Raw genomic sequence first — 23,299 nt, forward strand, 5'->3', positions numbered from 1 at the left:
CGGACCACCAGGGAATTCTCAACCATGTGATCTTTTAATGCACCTTTAGAATGAGGGGGGGCTCTTGCTGTCATATGAGGAAATGCAGCCCTGGGAACTGAATATTCCAGTGTTTGGGATGGAGGAAGCTGCCTGGTGTGGTGGTTGAGAGACAGTTCAAACCATGGCTTCCCTCTCCTAGCTGTATTCCTTAGAGCCTCAGTTTCCTCACCTGGAAAATGGGGGTGTGAATAGGGCCCTTTGGGATCCTTATTTGGAATGGTCTGTACGGAGCTGGTGGGAACAGGGCCCAGTTCACCTTTGCAAGCTGAGAACTCAGAGTGACAGGCAGGAAGCCACTGAAGCACTCATCCCAGAGCAGCGATTCTCAGTCTGGGCTGCAAGTCAGAATCACCTCGGAGGCTTTAAAATTCCTGATGCCTAGGCTGCATCCCAGACCAAGATGTCTAAATCTCTGAGGCTGGAGTTTGGGCAGCAAATGTTTAAATACTCCCACGTGATACCAATATGAAGCCAAAATTGTGATCCAGTGGACTCACAGAAGTTCTCAAATTTTATCATGCATCAGGATCACCTGCATTAAATACAGATTGCCAGGCCCACCCCCAGAGCCTCTGATTCATTCCGTCTGGACTGGATCCCAGGAATCTGCATTTCTAACAAGTTCCCTGGTGAAACTGATGCTGCTTGTCCTGGAACCCCACTTTGAGAACCACTGTGCTCTAATGTGATTTAAACTGAGTGGTGAAATTGGTTTGTTGGATTGCACCAGCATTTAAAAATAACAAGAGGGCTTCCCTGGTGGCGCAGTGGTTGAGAGTCCACCTGCTGATGCGGGGGGCACAGGTTCGTGCCGCGGTCCTGGAGGATCCCATGTGCCACGGAGTGGCTGGGCCTGTGGGCCATGGCCGCTGGGCCTGTGAGGCCACAGCGGTGAGAGGCCCGCGTACCGCAAAAAAAAAAAAAAAAAAAAACAAGATAGAATAGAACAGAACAGAATGGAAAATACTAGAACACACAATAAGAATATGATTTGTGAATCTATAATTTCATTTGATTAGATAAATATATAAAAATACACACACGTATATAAGTATTGGGCTGCAATGTAAAATATATTCCTTCCTGTGGGCCATTTTTAAAAAATGAGTCACCAGCTTTTTAAAAATACTGTAATCCAGTACACATGTAGACACACATACACATATGTAAGTAAACAAAACTTACATTAAACAATAACTACCCTCACTACCTGCAATGCATGTTAGTATTTTCTCTTCCTTTCTTTTCTGATCATTTTATTTCATTTTTTAAAAAAATGTGGGTTGAGGCCAATTTAATGATTAAATTGATCTCGCACCCCTTTAGAGGTTTGCAGACCTGCACTTTGGAGATCCTGGCTCCAGAGGGTCCTAAATCCTCATCGCCAGCAAAAGCTGTCATGTGAGGGCTGAGCCCAGGGTGATGACCTGGCTGACCTGAATGGGAATTGGGGTCTGCCACAGGAGAAACTAAAGAAGACCATGGAGCAGGCAGATATGTATGAGAACAACTACAAGGAGATCAACAAGACCTTGGAGTATCTCAAGAACTCGGTTGAGAATCTGTTTAAGAAGGTAAATTGTGATGCCACCAAGATCCTGGTGCAGTTAGGGGAGACAGGGAAAATCACTGATACCAACCTCCCACAGTACTTTGGTGAGTCGAGCTGGGGTAGCAACCTTTTCCAGAGATTTCTATGACCAGACCCAAGGACTTGTTCTTTTGGAGGTAGTGAGCCTGGTGGTGAAGCATATGGGCACTAAAGCCAGCTTGGTTGGGTTCAAATCTTGGTTCTACTCTTACTAGCTGTGTGACTTTGGGCAACTTTCTGAACCTCTCTGTGCTTTAGTTTTTTCATCCAAAAAAATATTGGGAGGATTAAATAAAAGAGTAGTTCTTAGAGAAATAGTACATGATCATCTCAATAGATGCAGAAGGAAGTATTTGACATAATTCAACATCCATTCATGATAAAAACTCTCAACAAACTAGAACTAGAAGGAAACTTTCTTACCTGATAAAGGGCATCTACAAAAACACCTACAGCTAACCTCATACTTAATGGTGAAAAAACTGAATGTTTTTCTTCTAAGATCAGGAACAAGGCAAAGATGTTTGCTCTCGCAACTCCTATTCAATATTGTGTTGGTGGTCCTCGATAAGGAAATAAGGCGATAAAAAGTAATGAAAGGCATTTAGATTGGAAAAGAAGAAATAAAGGGCTCAGAGCAGTGCCTGGCATGTAGCAAATGCCTATTAACTATAACATACATTTCTAGGCATAGGCCTTGAACTCAGGATAGAGAGGGAGGATGCACCTACAGAGATCATGACAATTCAGAATGAATGGCTTCCACTACTCTTAGAATAAAATGTAAGGCTCTTAATACAATCTGTTTTTGAGAGGTTCCCAAGACACCTCCCTCCCACCAGTTTCAGTGATTCACTAGGAGGGCTCCTGGATTCAGCATATAGTCATATTCATGGTCCTGATTTATTATAGCAAAAGGATACAAAGCAAAATCAGCAAAGGAAAAAGGGGCTTGGGGTGAAGTCTGGAGGAAACCAGGAGCAAGGTTCCTCTTCCAGTGGGTTCACACAGAATGAGCTTAATTCCTCCAGCAATGGGTTGTGACAACACAAGTGAAATGTTGTCAACCAGAGAAGCTCACTGGATACTCATTGCCCAGGGTTTGGATTGGGGGCTCATCATATAGGCACCTCCAGCATGACACATACCCAAATTCCAGACTCCCAGAAAGAATAGTGAGTATTCAGCATAAATCACATTTTTTATACCACAGTTTAAATATGATGAGCCACTCTTTTAACAGTTAATGGTAGTGGGGACCTTCCTGAAATGCAAATTCCCTGATGCTATCCAAGGGCCAATCTGGTAAGCAGCCCTTTCTAAGAGCAGTCAGGCTTTGCTGCGTTAACTCTTTCTTACCCACAGCCTATCAGGTTCTTTATAGCCTGGCCCCTACTTACATTTTTCATCATCTCTTGTCCTGCTCTCCCTCCTTTCTCACCACATTCAGCCACAGTGCTCTCCTCTCTGTATTTTCTTTTTTTTTTTTTTTGCGGTACGCGGGCCTCTCACTGTTGTGGCCTCTCCCGTTGTGGAGCACAGGCTCCGGATGCACAGGCTCAGCGGCCATGGCTCACGGGGCCAGCTGCTCCGCGGCATGTGGGATCTTCCCGGACCGGGGCACAAACCCGTGTCCCCTGCATCGGCAGGCGGACTCTCAACCACTGCGCCACCAGGGAAGCCCCTCCTCTCTGTATTTTCAAATCCCTCCCCCAACTCATCCCCGCCACAGGGCCTTTGCATGGGCTGTTCCTGGGATACTCATCCCATGCCCAGTTCCTCCTCATTCTCAGATCTCAGTTTAAATGCCCTCCCTCCAGCAAGGCCTCCCTCTGCTGCCCCATATGAAGCTGGTCCTCCCCTACCCACTATTATTCACTCTTACAGCAGTCCTATTATTTAATACTCACCCAGTTTGTCTCTATGTACAGGTAATTCTCATTATCTGAATCTATGAGGTTCTTGAGATCCAATAGCAAGGTTCAGATGCAAATCTTTTTGGTTCCTGACTTTCAGAGAGAATAGAAACGGTATGGGTTGTGTGAGTTTTTTTCAAAAAAATTATCCAGATCCAGTAGTTACTGAATTCAGATAATAGGCATCTGGATAGTGAGGGATACGTGTATTTATTTGCTGAACTTGCCTTTCTCTCCGTCCCCCCATTCATACTGAAGCTTATGTGCTTCATCAGGACAGGGACTGCACCTCTGTTATTGTTTATCGTCATTTTGTTTTTCTTCCATGCACTGTAACACCATGCCTGGCATGATAGGCATCCAATAATAATTTGTGGAATGAATGAATAAATGAATGAATGAATTATTCTGGTGACTCCATAAGGCTATGAAACACGGTGGGAAGGGCAGCTCCCTCAAACTCAGAGACAGCACTGAGGAAAAAACCATAGTTTAAGGCAGAGCTTGCCCAGGGCTCCCAATTTTTAGTGTAACCCAGTGTTCCTCAATCTTCTTTTCATTATTGTCCCCTAAGGAGCCTTTTTATATTTTTATTTAATTAAAAGTTTTTTTTAAAAAATAAAATTATTTATTTATTTTTGGCTGTGTTGGGTCTTTGTTGCTGCACGCGGGCTCTCTCTAGTTGCGGAGAACAGGGGCTACTCTTCGTTGTAGTGTGCGGGCTTCTCATTGCTGTGGCTTCTCTTGTTGCAGAGCACTGGCTCTAGGTGTGCGGGTGTCAGTAGTTGCAGTGTGTGGGCTCAGTAGTTGTGGCTCGCGGGCTCTAGAGTTCAGGCTCAGTAGTTGTGCCGTATGGACTTAGTTGCTCTGCGACATGTGGGATCTTCCCGGACCAGGGCTCGAACCCATGTTCCCTGCCTTGGCAGGAGGATTCTCAACCACTGTGCCACCAGGGAAGCCCTAAGGAGCCTTTTTAGACATTCTTTTCCCAACTGCTCCGCCTTGTGGAATTTTAATACAGTTCATATACCATATAACTGTTTATGTCTCGTATGTATATCTGTACTTTATATATTAAAGAGTCAGATTATTTTTGCTTCTCAAGAACCAAATTGTGCCCACTAGGGAACGTGTGATGTAACCCAAGAGAAAGCCTTGTCTATAGGAGCTCATGACCTGCTCCACTCCCTGTTGCTACCATTCATCTCCAGCAGGAGGCGCAACCTCTAGCCCCCCCACCCCCACCCCCGCCCCCACCGCCCCGGGACTCCGGCCTCCCAGCAGCCCTCTTGGTTCTGTTTATTTTTTTCCAGCCATCATTGAAAAGAAGACCAACGACCTGCTGCTGTTAGAATCCTACAAGCGGATCATGGAAATGGAAGTGGCGGAGATGGACGTCCCACCACCCTTCATCAACCCCTTCTGGGGTGGCTCTGCCCTCCTCAAGTCTGCAGAACCCATCAAGGTCATCCCCCCCGTGCTCGGGGCTGACCCCTTTAGTGACAGGTTGGATGGAGGTGAGTTCTTTCTTCCCGGACTTCTCTTTCTACTGCTCAATGACTCAGCCACAGATTCTGAAGTTTAGTTATCCTGGGTACTTTAAAAAAATTGCAACAACTTTGTGACCATTTGATGAACCTTAAAATGTGTAAAATTTCCAGGTTGTCAAGTTATGGGCACAGGAGATTTCCTGATCCTGGCTCCCACCTTCACCCTATGCTCTTGAGACTCGCTCCTCCATCTGTGACCTCCTTTCCTCAGCCCCATCCACATCCCCCAACCCCGTGGTTGAAGTGCCCGAGATGGTTCACGCCAGAGCTGAACTGTGGCCCTGCGGGCGCCTGCACATTGATCTTTGCTTTTGGAGGCTGAAGCTCATGATACTCCCCCTCGTGGGGGTCTGCCCTTCTCTCCGAAGGTGGGGATATAATCGGCCCCACATAGTTTTTGGAGGGCAGTTTGGCAACACGTTCGGGAAGTCTGAGAAATGGTTATGTTACTGAGCCAGTTTCGGTTTTTGCGATATGCAGCAAGCCAAACGCTGAGAGTGGAGGGTTGCAGCTGAGAGGGGGCGTTATTCACAAGGCAGCGAAGCGAGGAGATGAGATGGGAGAACAAACATCCAAAATCCACCTCCCTGAAAGCAAGGGGCTCGGGTATTTATGGGATAAAGAATAAAGAAGCAGGGTGGTCCGAGGTGTGGGGAGTGTGAGGAAAGGCAATTGGAAAACGGTGCGGTAATCGGGGTTCTGTGCCGGTGTAACTAAGCTGTGGGCCTCTGCACGTTCAAGAGGTCATCCAGTGACACTCGCACGTGCCCAGTTAAAGGATTGGTGGTTCCTTCCAGTGTTAACCAGCTCACCTAGAACTAGACATAGCTGAATCCAAGCTCCTGGAAAACAGCTCAGGCAAACACATTGTTTAGGCTAAATGCTGCTTGGAGGACAAGCAAGTCTTTTGTAGCAATAATTAAAACGACCTTGCTTAGTGAAGGCAGGTTACAGGTGAAATGGGGTTGACTAATGATTACCTACGGTTTCAGATACACATGTTGAGTCTGTAATCTCACTTGTGGGGATTGGTCCTTCAAAGAAAAACTTATTCGAGGGTTAAAGATGGAAGTAGGAGGGTGATTGAACTGGAAATGACTGAAATGCTCACCCGTTAGAGATTGGTTAAATAAGTTATAGTTCACCCATGCATGCCATGGAATACTATGCAGCCACTAAAAAGAATGCAGTGGGCTGACATGAACTGACATGTATATATGGCATCTAGTGGCCAGGGATGCTGCTAAAAATCGTGCAGTGTACAGGACAGCCCTTCACAACCTGATTTATAATAAAGGGAGGGGGAGAGAGAGAGAAGGAAGGAGGAGGAGGAGGAGGCGGAGGAAGGGAAGGAGGAAGTTATCTTGATGATACATATAAAAACGAAGAGGATGTATACTGCTGACTTACAGTGGGTATTTCTGGGTGGTGGTTTGCAGAGAACTTTGCATTTCTAAGTTAATTCTGTATTGCTTAGAATTTTCTTTAAAATGACCTTGCATGACTTGAGTAATCAGAGGAAAAAAATTGGTATTTTGAAAAGCTGCCCCTCTTCTGTGAGCAACGTTTCAATTGTGCAGGTGTGCCAAGGAGGGAGGGAGGGGATGGCCAACAGGCGCTCATGCACAGGTGCACAGGCGTACACACATCTCCTGTTTGATTTATTCAAGGCACCTGAGACTTAGCAGGAGTGAAAACTGGGGCTGATGTCAGCCACCTTAGCACAGCTTCCCTTGGCCCTTTGAGTGCTTAAAGGAGGAGGGTGGCAGGGCACAGCTGTTGAGAACACTGTCCTCACAAGGTCAGGAATGTACAGATGTTGTCTTATTTCCGTTCAAGGGAATGTTGATAAACATTAGGTTCTCTTAGCCCACTAGCCTCTATGGCTTGTATGTGTGAATTAGAAGAGGCAAGCCCCTCTGGGCAGATTAATTAGGAAAAGGAGCCCCTGATGGGTAGACATGGCTTGGCAATCAAGTGGGGGGCTGGATTTCAGCCCTGTAGAAACAGGTGTCTTTGTGCAATCTACATCCTGAGCAGCGGCACGTGGTTACCCTATCTCCTTGATACTAAACCAAACTCATTTTTACATCCTCATCTTGGAGAAAAAAACAGTTATTGTCTGGCCATACCTGAGCAGTACATCTCTGCCTGTCCTCCCCCTCCCTGGACTTTGAGAATTTTTACACTCCAACCCCCAGCACTATGGAGGGACACCAAACTAGGCTTGGATATCCTTGAACAGGGCAGAGAGGCACTGTCCCTGGGAAGGAAGCCCACCCCCTGCTGTGCTGGGTTTGATTTCCAAATTCCTCACACTAGTCCCATCTTTGGCACAGTGGACCAACCCCTGGACCACAGCAGCCTTCGGCAAATGGTGCTCAGCCACTACACTGCAAGAGAGTCTAGAAACAGGGATTTACACATGGACAGCGTGCCTGAAAAGGGGGACGATCTGAGGCCCAAGAAGAAGTTAACAGTCTGAGGTGGACATGGCCATGTTTGTACCATAACCAGAGAGAGTAAATGTTTTGTTCCGTAACCCCGGTGCCTCTTCACATTCATTACTAAGAGACTGGGGTGCTGGAGCCACCCCAGGATGGGGTAGAGGAGCAGGAGGGTCGAGTTCCAAAGCCAGCAAGGGGACAAGAGTGGTGTGAGGTCACCACAGCTAGGAGCCAAAATACTGATTTCACGTCCTGGAACCACATGGGGTGCGGCAGACGCTCACAGGTGGGAACCAGGAGCCTTGGAGGCTGTGTGTGTGTGTGTGTGTGTGTGTGTGTGTGTGTGTGTGTGTGTGTGTGTGTGTGTGTGTGTGTGTGTGTGTGTGTGTGTGTGTGTGTGTGTGGTGTGGATGAGTGTGTCACTGTGGAGCTGTGTCCAGAGTGTCTTGCCCAGAAACACAAACTCCACTCGAGCGCTCTGGGCTGGGGCCTCTCCCGGGCCTGGCCGTGTCTCTGTAGGAGCCCCAGGTCACAGGTTCCGGACGTGGGGGATATGGGTTGTTGTAGGGTTTGGATCATGATGGGTCATCATGGCGTGGGGGGCCCCTGAGTCCCTGCCTTCCCAGCTTGCTGTTGGCTTTGAAAGGGACCCCCCTTCCCAGCAAGTGATGTCATTGGAGCTGACCCTGAGCTCCTCCTCTGGGGGCTCTGGTGTTGTTCTTGAACCTTGAAGACTCGCTCCAGTTCTGACTCCTTCAACCACCTGGACCCCCTCATACCCCCTGGTCGACCCCAGCTGCCACTCCCACTCCCAGTTTCAGCCCTTTGTTTCCATCACATCATTCGCTTTGGCTGTGTCCTGGGTTCTTGGGGTTCTCTTGAAAACTTAGAGTGCCCGGCATCCACTCCCCTTTCTTCCTAAAACGCATTTGGATTTTCCTTTCGGGAACGGCCCCTCCCATCCTCAGGCCATGTGGTTTGGAAGGGGCTGGTTTCAACCCCAACACAAGAGTTAATTGTGTGACCAAGTTTGCCAGTCAGAGCACTACACCTGTTTCGGAGTTAGTTCAGGTATCCCATAGGCCCTGTTCTGGGATTTGTGTGGAGCTGGGAGAGAGGGAGGTGCCTTCTTTCCACTAGGATTTCTGTGGGGATAGACAAGAGCTAAGAACTGCTGGTGACCGTTCTGTCACCACTGGGAGCAGAGCAACATGAAAGAAAGCAGAGCAGTGGAGAGGCCTCCTCAGGTTCTGTTGGTACTGTTTGAGCTCCTGGATGCAGCTGTGCCTGAAGCCCTCAGACTTCTCAGTTATGTGAACTCATTTGTCTCCTAAGTTGGGATTCTTGCAGCCAAAACAGACCTCAGTGTTTCAACAATGATTTTGATCATTCATAATCAAGAGTCAACTCACACCTAGGCCTAGTTCCTAGACCCCAGGCAGGGTCAGAAGTCATTATCTATGTATGTCTGTGTCCCTCCCCTAATTTGCCAGGAGAGAAATACAGACAACTTCTACTTTATATGAAATTAGAAATTAACCTCTTACAGTTAATGGATGTGATTTTTTGGCAGTGTGCATGTGGGGCCTCTTCTTCTTAACTTATCCCGGGGCCTAAACACATCTATGGGAGAAGCACTCCAGTGGCATCCTAAAGGAAAGTACACCGGGGAAGCTAGGCTCTACTAGTGCTCGAACTCTTTGAAAGAAAGGTTTGTGGTCCTCTGGTTAGCATTCCAGTAAAATGTGGACTTTCATAGAAATAGTCCTGAGTGGCTGTGAAGGTCTATTTTTTTTTTTCCTGGCCACGCTGTGCAGCCTGCGGGATCTTAGTTCCCCGACCAAGGATGGAACCCGTGGCCCTGCAGTGGAAGCATGGAGTCTTAACCACTGGACTACCAGGGAAGTCCTTGAAGGTCTATCTTACAGAGTCACTAAGATTCAATAATAATGACAGCAGGGCCATCACTAGCTCATACACCACCTTCATGGGAACTAGCAAAGGGTCTTCCATACTCAAGGACACACCATAAACAAATACACAACCTCCTGTTTATTTGAACATGGCCTCTGGATGGATTTCCATCTGCTGGCTGTGTGGCCACATGGTATCTCTAAGGCACCCAGGCTGTGAAGAAGATGGAGGTAGATAAATGAGGCGGCCACACAGCCAACAGGCCAGGGGCAGGGGTGGTGGCATTACTGGGCAAGGTGAGAAGAGGGCAGGGACGCCCCCCCATCCACCCACCCAAAGGCAGTCCCCTCCCTTAGTCCTTCTCTTCTCCATGGGTGATGATGTGCACCAGGTTCTTATAGTCCAAGTTGCCAGTCACATCAGGGGGGAAGGCGGCAAACATCTGGTCGATCTGCAACGAACCAGCAAGACATGCTGAGGACATGGGGAGGGGCAGTGGAGGGGGGAGGGCTGTGTGCAGGGCGGCCCGAGTGGAGAGGCAGCTGGGGGCCTGGAGGACATGGGTTGCGTTGGACATATCCCTCCGTGCCCTCCTGCTTCCTTGCCCTTTGTAGCTCTTCCACAGGTGCCAACCCCAAGGGCCATCCTGCAGGGATGTTCCCGGGAACCAACCTGCGATGGGGAAAGAAGGGATCGCAAACTCAAGTGTGCAAAGGGGCAGGCAGGTTATGTAGGGGAGCAAGGTGGGCCTGGTGGGGACTGTGGCTAAATGGAGACTAGTCCATCTACAGAGGTCACAACTGCTCAGGGCCAGTTAATGTGTCCACATGGGCAAGGAGGTCAGACTCTTTGAGGGAAACTAGAAATTAAATATTTTAGAATGTGCAATTTCTACATTTAAAAAGTATTGGCTAGTTATGTTTTTTTTAATTTGGGGTTAATAATAGATAACATTTATATTGCCTTTATCACATATCAGCACTTTATACATGTGAACTCATTTAATCCTCACAGTGTACTATGAAGTAGATTCTATTATTGTCCCCACTTTACAGATGAGGAAATTGAGGCACAGTGAGGTTAAGGAGCTTGTCCAAAGTCCCAAAGCCTGGTGAGAGTTGAAAGGCAGACTCTTTCAACTGCTTGAGTTTTGAGGGGGAGATCCAAATAAAATTTTTAGTAAAATGTGAAACTTTATGGAATCAGGCCAGAGAGGCTATAAGGGACTATTTTATTTTATTTATTTTTTATTTTTTTGCAGTACGCGGGCCTCTCACTGTTGTGGCCTCTCCCGTTGCGGAGCACAGGCCCCGGACGCGCAGGCTCAGCGGCCATGGCTCACGGGCCCAGCCGCTCCGCGGCATGTGGGATCTTCCCGGACCGGGGCACGAACCCGTGTCCCCTGCATCGGCAGGTGGACTCTCAACCACCGTGCCACCAGGGAAGCCCGGGACTATTTTAAATAGACTCATTAAGGTTCATTAGTAACGTTGACAAGACAGTTGCTTGTTTATACAGGGCCTTCGGTGAATTAGCAATAGTGCCCCTTCTTCCAGGCACATTACTGCCACCTGCCAGAAAAAGTCATATATTCTGATTTCTAAAAAGTTATAATAAGACACTTTACTGCCATCTGCTGGAAAACTATTGCAACAAATAAATACTCTGCAGTATATATTATTAAGGGCATCCAGGAGGATTGTTCAGTGTATAACCTACACGACTGTATGTGGTGACCCTGCATGCCACCTTCACTTCATCAGGAAATTGATACTCTCACCAGGTATCCATGCATTATGAGGAAGACAGAACCTGGAGTCAGACAGACCTAGGTTTGAATCCAGGCCCCGGCATTTCTCATTAGTGTTGTCCTTTCAGTCAAAGCAAAGTGACTTTGCTTCCCTGAGCCTCAGTTTCCCCATCTGTAAAATGACGATAATACTAGTCCCTACCTCACAGGGTGATTGACAGAGTGAAATGAGATAGGGGCTTAGTAAACAAGAGCAGATTCTCTCTCAGTGTGGGGTCAGGGGTGTTTTATATAAGAGAGTCTGGAGAGGGAGTCCCCAGAAGGGTGAGGCCAGGAACTGAGGTGCAGAGAGTGTCCGAAGGGCCCGGTTACCTCCTCCTTGGAAAACCTCTCCGCCTGCGTGGTCAGCATCTCCTGTATGCTGCAGAGAGAGAAAAGCAGGTATTGCAGCCGGCTGTGTGGAGAGGGCTGGGGGGAGAAGCAAGGAACCCCAGGTCTTCCCCCACAGATCCCACTCACTAATCAGCCCTGAGCACCCCTTTGCCTTCAGGGTCAAACACTTTGAACGCGTTGAGAATGGTCTCCTCGGGGTCTGCCCCTGAAACAGAAAACAGAGTTAAAATGTGCCATGGGTGGCTGGGAACCTCTGGTAAGGAGGAGAGGTCCTGTTGCCTCCTGAGCACTGAGCCTTGGCGTTTTGAAAGAGTGGGCTGAGAATCCAGTTCTTTCTATCTTTCTTTGTTTCTTTTTGGCTGTGTTGGGTCTTCGTTGCTGTGAGCGGGCTTTCTATAGTTGTGTCGAGCAGGGGCTACTCTTTGTTGCGGTGCACAGGCTTCTCATTGTGGTGGCTTCTCTTGTTGCAGAGCACAGGCTCAGTAGTTGTGGCTTGCGGGCTCTAGAGTGCAGGCTCAGCAGTTGTGGCACATGTGCTTAGTTGCTCCACAGCATGTGGGATCTTCTCGGACAAGGGATCGAACCTGTGTCCCTTGCATTGGCAGGCGGGTTCTTAACCACTGCGCCACCAGGGAAGTCCTGAGAATCCAGTTATTTCTGAGGAAGCCCAAGGTCAAGCATGGATCTAGGCTTAGAAAGACTCGGATTCAAATTCTGACTCCAGCATTTGGTAGCTGTGTGGCTGTAGGCAAGAGACTGTCTGTCTCTGAGCTTCAGTTCCCCATCTGTAGACTGGGATAAGAATAGAAACTATCTCCTAGATGCTATTAAATAAGGTGATGCATATAATGTGTTTAAAGTGCTTAGCATGAGGTCTGGATCAGGGTAAGCCTTGGAGCACTGTTAACTTCTGTTTTTATTGTTTTTTCTTCCCCCTGACGTTACTCTGCCTTCATGTGCCAACCCCAACATGTTCTCCCAGTGCTTTAATTGATGCCCAAAGATGAAGACACATAAAGACAGACAGACATACACAGATGCACAGAGACACATATACACAGATATACATATACACACATAGATGCACAGATATACACATGAACTTACCCTTAAGTTTCTCCCCAAACATCTGTAGGAACACAGTAAAGTTAATTGGACCTGGAGCCTCCTTGAGCATTTCATCAATTTCCTCATTTTTCACATTCACACGCCCTAGGGCAGAAGACTTACACTTAGTAAGAGTTACACTTAGTAACTCCAAGCTGGGACAGAAACAGCTGTCAGGACACTGGCATTTGCCCTTGTAATCCTACTTCAAGGAATCTTGTCTAGAAATAATCAGAGACGGAGTGGATGGGGCCAAAGATTCACGTGAGAAGATGTTCTCAAAAGTGTTGTTTATAAAAGTCAGACAACTGGAAACAACCCAAAGAGGGTTTAGTTACTTTTTAAAATAGTGCCTTCAGAACCTGGAACAATTTATACAGATGTTTTAATATTTTACTCAATGGGAAATGCTTGTATTATAAATTAGCCCTTGTTACTTGGAGGTGGGAGAGACATCAGAATTACCTGAGGGAACTTTTTCAAATTATACCTGCTATAACCCATACAGCCTTGGAGATTCTGATGTACCTGCTCTAGCCACTGCCACAGGCCGTATAGTAAGTACCTTTGTGTAAGTTAGAAAAAGCCGCCCCAACTTAAGATAGTTTATGTTTTAAATGTAAAAGTCTACAGTGGCTACAAATATGAATAGTACTCTGTATAATTGCTCACTACACAACCTGCACAGCTGTTCATGGCCCTGAGTTCTGGGGTTAGGAGTCGAGGAGCGGTTAGTGGTGGCAGGTTGGACACTTATATTTTGAAACAGCTCCATGTACTCATCCTCATCTTCCTGAGATGTTAAATTTTAAAAGTTGAATCCAAAATAGAATGATTCCAGCTATTAAACACACACGTGCACGCATGCTCACGCACACGCACGCGTGCGCACGCGCGCACACACACACACACACACACACACACACACACACACAGAGATGCCTAGAAAAAAACTTAGAGGCTGAGATGTTAACAGTGGAATGTGGCCTAATGGCCAACGTTGTTTCCTCTTTATACTTTTCTGAGTTTTCCAAGTTTTCTATTGTAAACTGCCATTGCATTCAAATCCACACAAAAATTAATTTGAAAGAAAAATAAGACACATGTGAAGACACTCAAAGACTAAAACACTTCTTTCCTATCCTCTGAAATTTGCCTTGAAGACAAATCTTGGTTGAGCTGTTTCTTTGGAAAATGACAAGCTCTTGACCTTTTTGATGGCCCCACCTCCTGCCCCTCACGGGAGTGGGATAAGGAGACCCTCCTGCAGGTGTTGGTGGGGCGACGTACCAAGAGCAGCAAAGGTGTCCCTCAGATCGTTCTTGTCTATGAAGCCATCCCTGTTCTGGTCCATGATGGTGAAGGCCTGTGAAAGGGAGGCGGTTGTCTGGTCAGCCCGAGAGAAATTGGGGGGAGGAGCCCTAGAGGTTATGCCAAGGGCTGGGGGCAGTGGGACTCTGGGGTTTTCAAGGCACATCGAAGGACATTAGATCAAGAATCAAAGATCTGAAACAGTCTAGCAGTTCCTCAAAATGTTAGGCCTAGAGTTACTGTAGGACCCAGCAATTCTACTCTTCAGTGTGTTCCTAAGAGAAATGAGAACATATGTCCACACAGACACCTGTAGGTGAATGTCCACAGCAGCACTATTCACAACAGCCCCAAACTGGAAACAACCCACATGTCCATCAACTGATGAGTGAATAAACAAAATGTGGTCTCTCCCCATGATGGAATATCATTTAGCAATAAAAAGAAGGAAATTCTGACACATGCTACAACATGGATGAACCTTGAAACATGATGCTGAAAGAAGCCAGACACAAAAGGCCACATAGTATATGACTCCATTTCTATGAAGCTTCCAGAACAGGCAAATCCATAGAGACAGAAAATAGATCCGTGGTTGTCAGGGGCTGGGGGGGCGGGAGAAATGGGGAGTGACTGCTAATGGGTATGAGGTTTCTTTTGGGGGCGATGAAAATGTTCTAAAATTAGACAGTGATGATGGTTGCAAAATTCTGTGACTATATTAAATAACCACTGAATTGTACAGTTTAAAAAGGTGACTACATGGTACGTGAATTATATCTTTATAAAGCTGTTATTGAAAAACAAAACTAAGTTAAAAACTGGAGTCTGTCTCCGCCAGCTCGCAAGCCCTCATTATCTGTAAAACAGAGCCAGTAATCTTTCCCAGCTGGCTCCAGAGAGACTCTAAGAGCTTTGTGAACGCCCAGGTAATTTACAAATGATGTATTATATCTGTGTTTTTTTAGTTCTTTTAGCAACTGGTTCCTGAAAGTATTTGCATCCCCAGGTCATACCCCCAGCAGCTGATCTCATTCCAGAGGTTGAGACAGAGTGAGGGAGAAGGGAGGGTGTAGTCTTCTCCATGGAAGGGGACTATTTCAAGTTCAGATATGATATTTCATCCCAGGAATTCCTCTTTCTCTGGCAGCTTATGGGCCACGGCGTTCCTGTGATCTGAATGTTGGTGCGGACAGCACGGGCCAGTCTTCATGTCCCATTGGAAGCCCCAAACAGTTTCCCCTTTTATATAAAACAGTGTCCTCTCCATCATAGCTTTAACGTATTTTCCTCTGAAGGGCCAGGTGAGAATGTGGATGACTCAGTGTGAGCCATCAGGACTGCTGGAAAATTAATTCAGTTTATCCTTCTGAGTCTGCGGCAGTGGCTTAATTTTGCCTAATTGGTACTTAGGTTTGCTTACTAAGGCACATGCGCATAGACTGTGATAGGGTTTCAGACCCGGCTAGCATCCAACAACTGAGGACTGTAAAAATTAAAATCTAAGATACTCTCAGACATCTCTCAGATTGACAAAAATAACTTCTGAGACGTTAACGCCCTATGTTGATGAAGATGTGGCGGGAAAGGCACTTTCTCCTCTTGGTGCTGATGGGAGTCAGAATGATCACAGCATTTCTGGAGGGCAACTTGGACCAGTGGTTATACTTGGTTTTAGTTCCTTTTTTAAAAAGTTCCTTCGATCCAGCTGTTCTGCTTTTAGGAATTTACCCCAAGGAAATAACCAGAGATACAAGCAAAGATGTGTTATTTATAATAGTACAACATTCTGTGTATAACATCCAACCATAGGAAGCAGTTTAAATAAATTATGGAAAATGTTGGTGCCGAATTGCTCAAAGAAAAACAGCAGGTACTGATTAGTGTGCTTTGTTTAACAAATGTGTACATATTTTGGGTTGGCCAAAAAGTTCGTTTGTGTTTTTCCATAAGATCTTATGGAAGAAAATGAAAGAACATTTTGGCCAACCCAATGTATAACAAAAATCACTGGAAGGGTGAATACCAAAATGTTAACTGATTATCTCTGGGTAGTAGAATTGTAGGTCAGGTCTTTTTTTTTTTTTTTTGTGGTACGCGGGCCTCTCACTGTTGTGGCCTCTCCTGTTGCGGAGCACAGGCTCCGGACGCGCAGGCTCAGCGGCCATGGCTCATGGGCCTAGCCGCTCCGCGGCATGTGGGATCTTCCTGGACCGGGGCATGAACCCTTGTCGCCTGCATCGGCAGGTGGACTCTCAACCAATGCGCCACCAGGGAAGCCCAGTCAGGTCATTTTTATTCTTTGTGCATTTCTGAAATTCTTTCCTACATTTCAACAAGACACATGCTTTACTTTGAGCAGCAAAAGTTAATTTCTTTAAGTCATTCACACACACATTCAGACTGAATTTGGGGTTTTGGGGGAAGATAAAGACAACCTAACTGAGAGGTCCTTGCAGGGAGTATGGAACGAGGGAAGGGCTCTTTCTAGCGTGTGAGAATCTCCACCCAGGCGTATGATTCCACAGCTGTACCCACCTCCTTAAATTCCTGGATCTGGCTCTGTTCAAACATGGAGAACACGTTGGAATTGGCACCCTCTGGTCTCTTCTTGGCTTTCTTAGGTGACTAGGGTGTAAAAAAGCATCGATTAAAAAAAGTCAGAGGCTGGGAATTAGAAGACTAGGTCAGGTGTCATCTCTGGGTGAGCCTCAGCTACGTATCTGTGAAATGGGGGTATGGTGCCCACACTCATCTCAAAATGGCGATGCTGGAAAGATAAAAGGACATGGAATAAGGTTTCTCAAAAGCACCCCAGTTCTGGTGGATGGTAAAAGACTGTGGATCTTGCAGCAGCTCCTTTGCAAACTAGCGGAGGTAGAGGTCTGTCTCCGGGGATGGAGGCCAGGCTTTCGGATCAGCCCCAGCAGGACCCAGCTGCTTTTGTTTCGATGCATTTCACAAAAAGTTCAGTAATGCACAGAAGGAGAATTGATTGGAGGCGAAAAAGAGCCAGGCTCACTAAACCATGAGGAATGCGAGATGAAATGACACATTTTCAGGGTGTTAAAACCCAACTGCTCTGTCCCCCTCAATTTTCTCTTGATCCAAATGGCAGCAAAATCTCCTCTCTAAATGTTCTGTCCTCGCACCGTGCAAACAGAGCAGAGAAGAGCGAGTTAACATTTCCCCACCCGCTTCTGACTTGAGTTACAGCAAACGCTTGAACACTGCATATGTTATTGCATTTAATCCTCATAACTGCTCTGTCAAGTGGATGCTATTATTACCATCGCCATTTTACGGGGAGGCAACCGAAGCTCAGAGAGGTTGGGTCATGTACCCAAGGTCACACAGTCACAGAAAGGCAGAGCTGGTATTGAACTTGGGCAGACTGACTCCAGAGTCTGTGCCCCTAACCACAGTCCTACACTGACCCTGATTTGGGGGCTTCCTGCTTCAGGAGGGGGACACCTAACCAAAAACATAGGGAGAAAGGTTTTAAATTTGCAAGTTCAAAAGGTGAAAACAAAAAAGATTCTTTTCCCCAAATGCCTGAACAAGAGAAAAGAATTACAATTTGATCCTTAAAAGTGTTCAATCCCATTTTGCAAGCCCTGGGCATTATTGATTCCTCGAGAGGTCAGTAGACAAGCCATAAAAAGGCCAACTCTCTTATTTTGTTTTTGCGAGTACCCGGGAGCTGCTGTTATTTGTGGCTTATCGGGGCATTGATTGGGGTTCCTCTGTGTGCACACAGCGAGTAGTGCTTTTTCCACCAGGGTCTGGGGCCCCAGAAAGCTGCCTTTCTCCCCCTCCCCTTTCGTCCTTTGCTTGTAGGTGGTGTCCTCACCTCGCCGCCCAGCATCACTTACCTCCGGGGGCCCTTGATACTCACCATGGTGGAAAGGACACAGCACTGCTCCCCCAGAAGAATCCCACAGGCTGCCCAGCTCTCCTCAGCCCAGGAACAATAAATACTTCCTCCCCAAGTTTAAAAATAACCCCATGACCACTTTTGGCAGTAGTAGGTGAGGCGGACACCACCTAAGGCCCCCCCACCCCCACCCCATGCCGTTCTTCTGAAGTAAGGGCAGCTCACTCGCCACCCAGTGACACGTGAGACCCAAAAAGGCATTCAAGGTTAAATAGACTGGCGGCTGGTGCATGGGGAGAGATGTGGCTCACTTTCTGCAGCGCTTGGGTGGTCAGCACTTGTGCTTGTCTGTTTTGAGAAGGAAAATGGCGGGGAGGGAGACTGTTAAAATTCTCTAACATTATCAGGCATGGGTCCCACCTCAGGGTCTTTGTACCTGCAGTCTCCTCTGCCTGGAATGCTTTTCTGTCAGACATCTGCAAGCCTCCCTTCCTCACCTCCTTCAGGTCTTTGCTCAAACGTCACCTTCTCAGTGAGACCTCCCTACCACCCTATTTAAAATAGCCGTTTAGCCCTGCCCTGCAGAGACCTTTCTCTGCTTTGTTTTTTTCCCCAGCATTTACCACTTTCTAACATACCGTGCAATTCACTTATTTTGTTCACTGTCAGTGGACAGCTCCGGAGGGTGGGTCCTCTTTATTTTCCTCACCACTCTATCCCTGGCTCCAACCTCGTGACTGGCAGGCACACAGCAGCTGCTCAATGAGTATGTGTTAATTGACTGAAGAAATAACAGCTCTCGGGCTTCCCTGGTGGCACAGTGGTTAAGAACCTGCCTGCCAATGTGGGGACACGGGTTTGAGCCCTGGTCCAAGAAGATCCCACATGCCACAGAGCAGCTAAGCCCATGCGCCACAACTACTGAGCCTGTGCTCTAGAGCCTGCGAGCCACAATTACTGAGCCTGTGTGCCACAACTAGTGAAGCCCGTGTGCCTAGAGCCCGTGCTCCACAACAAGACAAGCCACCGCAATGAGAAGCCCGCGCACCGCAATGAAAAGTAGCCCCCGCTCGCTGCAATTAGAGAAAGCCCGCGTGCAACAATGAAGACCCAACACAGCCAAAAATAAAGAGAGGGAGGGAGGAAGGAAGGAAGGAAGGAAGGAAGAAATAACAGCTCTCATGGAGGGCCTGTGTACACGTCTCTTGTTCCAATTTAAATTTATAATCACTCTGTGTGGTAGAGACCACCTTATTTTCAGTGTCCCCATTTCACAGATGAGTAAACTGAGGCTGAGAGGCAAAATGAGCTGCCTGGAATCAGGCAGTGAAGTTGGGAGTGGATCTGAGGCTCATTTGCCTCCAGAGTCCAAGCTCTTAAAGGGCCTTGGGAAAGGCCGTTTGCTCTCAGAACGCCAAGCACTGTGGTTGTTAATCTCCCTCAGGATGGTTTTCCTCCTGTGACCTCACAGGCAGCCTTGGGATCCAAGGAGTGAGAAGTCAGGGCTTGGAATCAAGTCATGGCCTTGTTTAGTGGCCATGGGTGACGGGCTCCAGAGTCCACGCCTCTAAGAAGCAGAACATTCTCTCAGCTGTCCTGTCCCTGGTGGTGTGGCCCCAGGGCCGATGGCTGGGCCAGTGGTCACCCCCTCTGTGGAGCCTGCTTTGCGCCATGCACGGGGCTAGTGTGGGAGACTGCCGCCGAGTGACAAACTCCACACCCTTATGACGCTGTGTGCAACGGGTAGATGGATAAAAATAAACAAATGCATAACCCAGAGAATTTCAGGTAGTGACACATATTACAGAGAGATGAGATAGAGAGGTGGGTAGTGCCGGGCGGTAGTACCGAGCAGAGACTGGGGGAGAGTGCTTCTGGCCACAGGATGGCAAAAGCCTCAGAGGAGGATGGATTGGGAATCTTTGAGGAGCAGAAGGACCATGTGACTGGAGCTGAGTGTGGGCCAGGGCACAAAGTGAGGCGAGCAAGGTGGGCAGGGCAGATCACGTGGTATGGCCTTGGGATTTCATTCCAGAAGCAAGGGGAGTTCCCAGCAGGGAGACCCTTTGGCTAACCAGCCCCCGGGCTGCCCATGCCAGGGACAATCTGATTCGGGGGCAAGGCCAGCAGGCAGCACCCTGGAATGAGATCCTATCAACCAAATCAATCTACAAATATGTGCTCAGTTACTCTGATGTGCTGAAACCTTTGTGGATGTTGCTGGAGAAAACTGGAAGATCCTTGACCCCCAGGAATGAACAAAGTAGTTAATAAACAAGTAACACAGACTTTGCTTTCCTTGCCAAGGGCCTGAGTAGGGATTGTTAGAACATTTTCATTCAACCTTAGGCAGTTTGAGGCAATGGAGTGGAGTGATTGAGCCCTCAGGCTTGGAAGTCAGACAAAATTGCATTTGAACTGGTGGGCTCTGTGTGACCTTGGGCAAGTGACTTTACCTCTCTGAGCACATAAAGAAAACCTTCCTTTTGAGATTTTCCAGAGGGTGGGTGGCGGTGAGGCCCAGGCAGGTCCTCATTAAATGGCAGTGATCACTCACTTCCTTTCTCAGGTGAAAAAAAGTGTTCAATTTTGGGGGTGCAAACCCAAGAATCATTTATGGCCATGACCAAAAAAAACGGTGTGAGTTTTTACCTCTCTAACATGGGTTAGAATTACCCAGGAACCTCTTCTAACAGAATCTTTAATAACAAAAAATGTGTTTTCCTGTATGGGCACAGGCACAGGTACACACACTTGAGTGGGCACCTGCATCCACACACACGCACACACATGCCCACACGTCTGTGTGCGGACCAAAACACACCCATGCACTCGTGCACATACACAGAGGCACATATTATACACAGACTTATGCACACTTATACACACATGCACGTGCACACAGACAGGTCAAAAAGAGCTTTTCTCTGACAACACCAGAATAAATGTTTCCCTAGCTAATAGGCACACCATGGATTTTTGTTAAAACGCTTGTGCGAGCAGTCAGTAGCTATAAATGACCAAGCGAAAAGGTTGTTGCAGCCATAGCGGATGTGTAGAATGCATGGTGAGGGTGGAGGATCCCTGGTTCAGGGGTGAGGATGGGCTCAGGCCCTCCAGAGGTAGGTGGTGCCCCTGAAGGGCATCCGTATAGCTGGGCCCTCTGAGAACATATTTTATTCAACTGAACCTTTAGGAGAAGGTGCTGGGGGGAGAGTTCTGGCTCCATAGCTAGAGGTGTGGGGTCTCAATCAGGGTAATAAGTCTCTCAGGGCCTCAGTTTCCTCATCTGGAAAATGGAGACCATAATAGTACACAAACCCCCATAAGGCTGTTGAGAGGATTAAGTGAGATTGCGTATGTCAGGGAAATTCTGGGAACATGTGGCCTGAGTAGGGCATGGAGTCACATGGCTGCCAGAACTTGGGCCCACAGGCTGGGTTAGACCTTAGGCTCTGTTGTTGGAGACCCAAATACCCACTCTGGTCAATGAGCTGGGCCAGCATTGGGGAGTCCCCCAGAGCCCTGGGACAAGGCCCTGGGAGTGGCAATCCGGGAAGACTTGGGGTTTGGGTCTATGTAGACATTCAGGGGTACGATTCAGCATCAACCTCAACCTGCACCGGGGGAGGGAGCTTCGTGGGTGGTCTGAGGCCTCTCTATCCTCGAGGCTGGCTTGGCTAAGGCACCTTGCCTAGGAACACAGTCCCACTGGGCCTGAGAGCTTTCTACTGCTGGTGGGATTCATACAGCTAAGAAGTGTCCAGCAACCAGACCTAAGTTCCATGCAGCCGAAGAGAAAAATAACTGCCCATCTGAACAGAAGTCAGAGAGAAGAACATTGGGCAGAACAATCAGAATAGCAAATTCTAGAACAATCAGAAAACAAACCTAGTGGATTCGTTTCTTACTGCAGCTATAAAAATATTGCCATAAATTTGGTAGCTTAAAAGAGCACTAATTTATTAATCTCACAGTTCTGGAGGTCAGAAATTGAAAATGCAGGGCTGCATTCCTTCTGGAGGCTCTAGTGGAGAATCCATACTTGCCTTTTCCAGCTTCTAACACCTGCCCACACTCCTTGGCTTGTGGATGCATCACTCCAGTCTCTTGACTTCAACCTCTCTGATCCTCTTGGCTCCTTTCTGTCTTCTGAGGACCCCTATGATTACACTGGGCCCACCTGGATAATCCAGAGTAATCTCCCCACCTCCAGATTCTTAGTCACATCTTCAAAGTCCCCTTTGCTATGTAAGGTAGCATATTCACAGGTTCCAAGGATTTGGGCATGGACATTTCTGGAGAGTTTTATACTGCCCCCCACATCTAGTGAGCACAGGAGGAAACAGAGCAACAGCTGAGTAATATTAATTACAACAATAAAATTTAAGTGTATTAAAATTCATGGAACTGTACACGAAAAAAGGTCAATTTTATTGAATGATAATTTAAAAAATTACCCACTGACAATTTTTTTAAAAGGCGTGAGGAGAGGGAAAAAATATAAGTAGTGCAAATAGATGTACACTATTTTAAAGCAAGAATGATTTTGACCCCAGTTTCAAAGGACATGAATTACTTAAATATTTATTGGTGCCCCCCTTTATGCAGGGTCCTGTTCTTAAGGCCTGATGTATGTCAGTAAAACTTCGTTCGGGTAAGGGGAGAGTCATAAATACTAAGCTTCAATTTGAGAAAAGTAAGAATTTATGTTCATCTGCCTATGGCACAATAATCTTCTGTTTTGAAAATGTAGCAGTGTGTTAATTTGATTATTTTTTAAAACCCACGTATTGGCTTACTACATAAAACAAAAACTGAAACAAACAAACATAGAGAAATACCAGTGAAACCCCAAAATGACATCCTGGAGCTTTAAGACCTAATTTTTGAACTAAGAACTTAACTAGATGAATTGTCAACAAGGAGGGTCCCTGTTGCAATCCACATAGTGGTTTGGAAGATGGTGTGCAGGGAATATCTTGGAGGAAAATAATGAAGAGATGCAAACCATAAATATTCCAGAAGGAGGGGCTGAAACTAAACAAGTAATACAAGAAAATTTTCTTCAGCTGAGGAGAGAAGGAAATCTGTAGATTGAAAGGACTCCCAAGCTCCATGTGGGATGGATGAGGAAAAGAACACAAACCGAGGTATATCCTGGCAAAATTCACAACCTCCCAGGATTAAGAGAAAATCTGACACATTTCCAGGCTCCTGTGGAAAAAATATGAATGGCATCAGACTTTTCCTTGACAATGCTGGAAGCAAGGAGCCAGAGAACGGGGGGCTGCAGCCCACAAACCCCAGGTTCCAGCAATTGGTCATCTGCCAGATTGAGGACAGGAAGAATATTTGCTTTTGATTCTCCTTGAGATGGCCTAGTGTGACTGCTCAGGGT

At 47.0% G+C, this 23,299-nt stretch overlaps 2 protein-coding genes across 2 annotated transcripts in view; one reads left to right on the forward strand and one right to left on the reverse strand.

Annotated features, from left to right (window-relative positions):
• CCDC63 (coiled-coil domain containing 63) overlaps positions 1–7,584 on the forward strand; it is a gene marked incomplete at its 3' end in the record, with an annotated part of 28,363 nt that extends 20,779 nt beyond the window's left edge. The window contains 3 exon segments of the mRNA XM_082667683.1: positions 1,506–1,698; positions 4,863–5,066; positions 7,439–7,584. Of these exon segments, the coding sequence (XP_082523809.1) occupies positions 1,506–1,698; positions 4,863–5,066; positions 7,439–7,584 (543 nt within the window).
• A 1,999-nt stretch (positions 7,585–9,583) lies between these two features.
• On the reverse strand, positions 9,584–18,068 carry MYL2 (myosin light chain 2). Its single transcript, XM_082667099.1, has 7 exons — positions 17,920–18,068; positions 16,560–16,649; positions 14,001–14,076; positions 12,711–12,815; positions 11,730–11,808; positions 11,583–11,631; positions 9,584–9,911 (listed from the first exon to the last, which is right to left on the reverse strand). Exons 1-7 carry the CDS (start codon positions 17,920–17,922, stop codon positions 9,813–9,815), a joined length of 501 nt encoding a protein of 166 aa, XP_082523225.1. The 5' UTR covers positions 17,923–18,068; the 3' UTR covers positions 9,584–9,812.
• Positions 18,069–23,299: the final 5,231 nt, after the last annotated feature.

Source organism: Grampus griseus, assembly GCF_964374135.1.
Source record: "Grampus griseus genome assembly, chromosome: 12".
In the NCBI taxonomy this organism is placed as follows: Eukaryota; Metazoa; Chordata; class Mammalia; order Artiodactyla; family Delphinidae; genus Grampus; species Grampus griseus.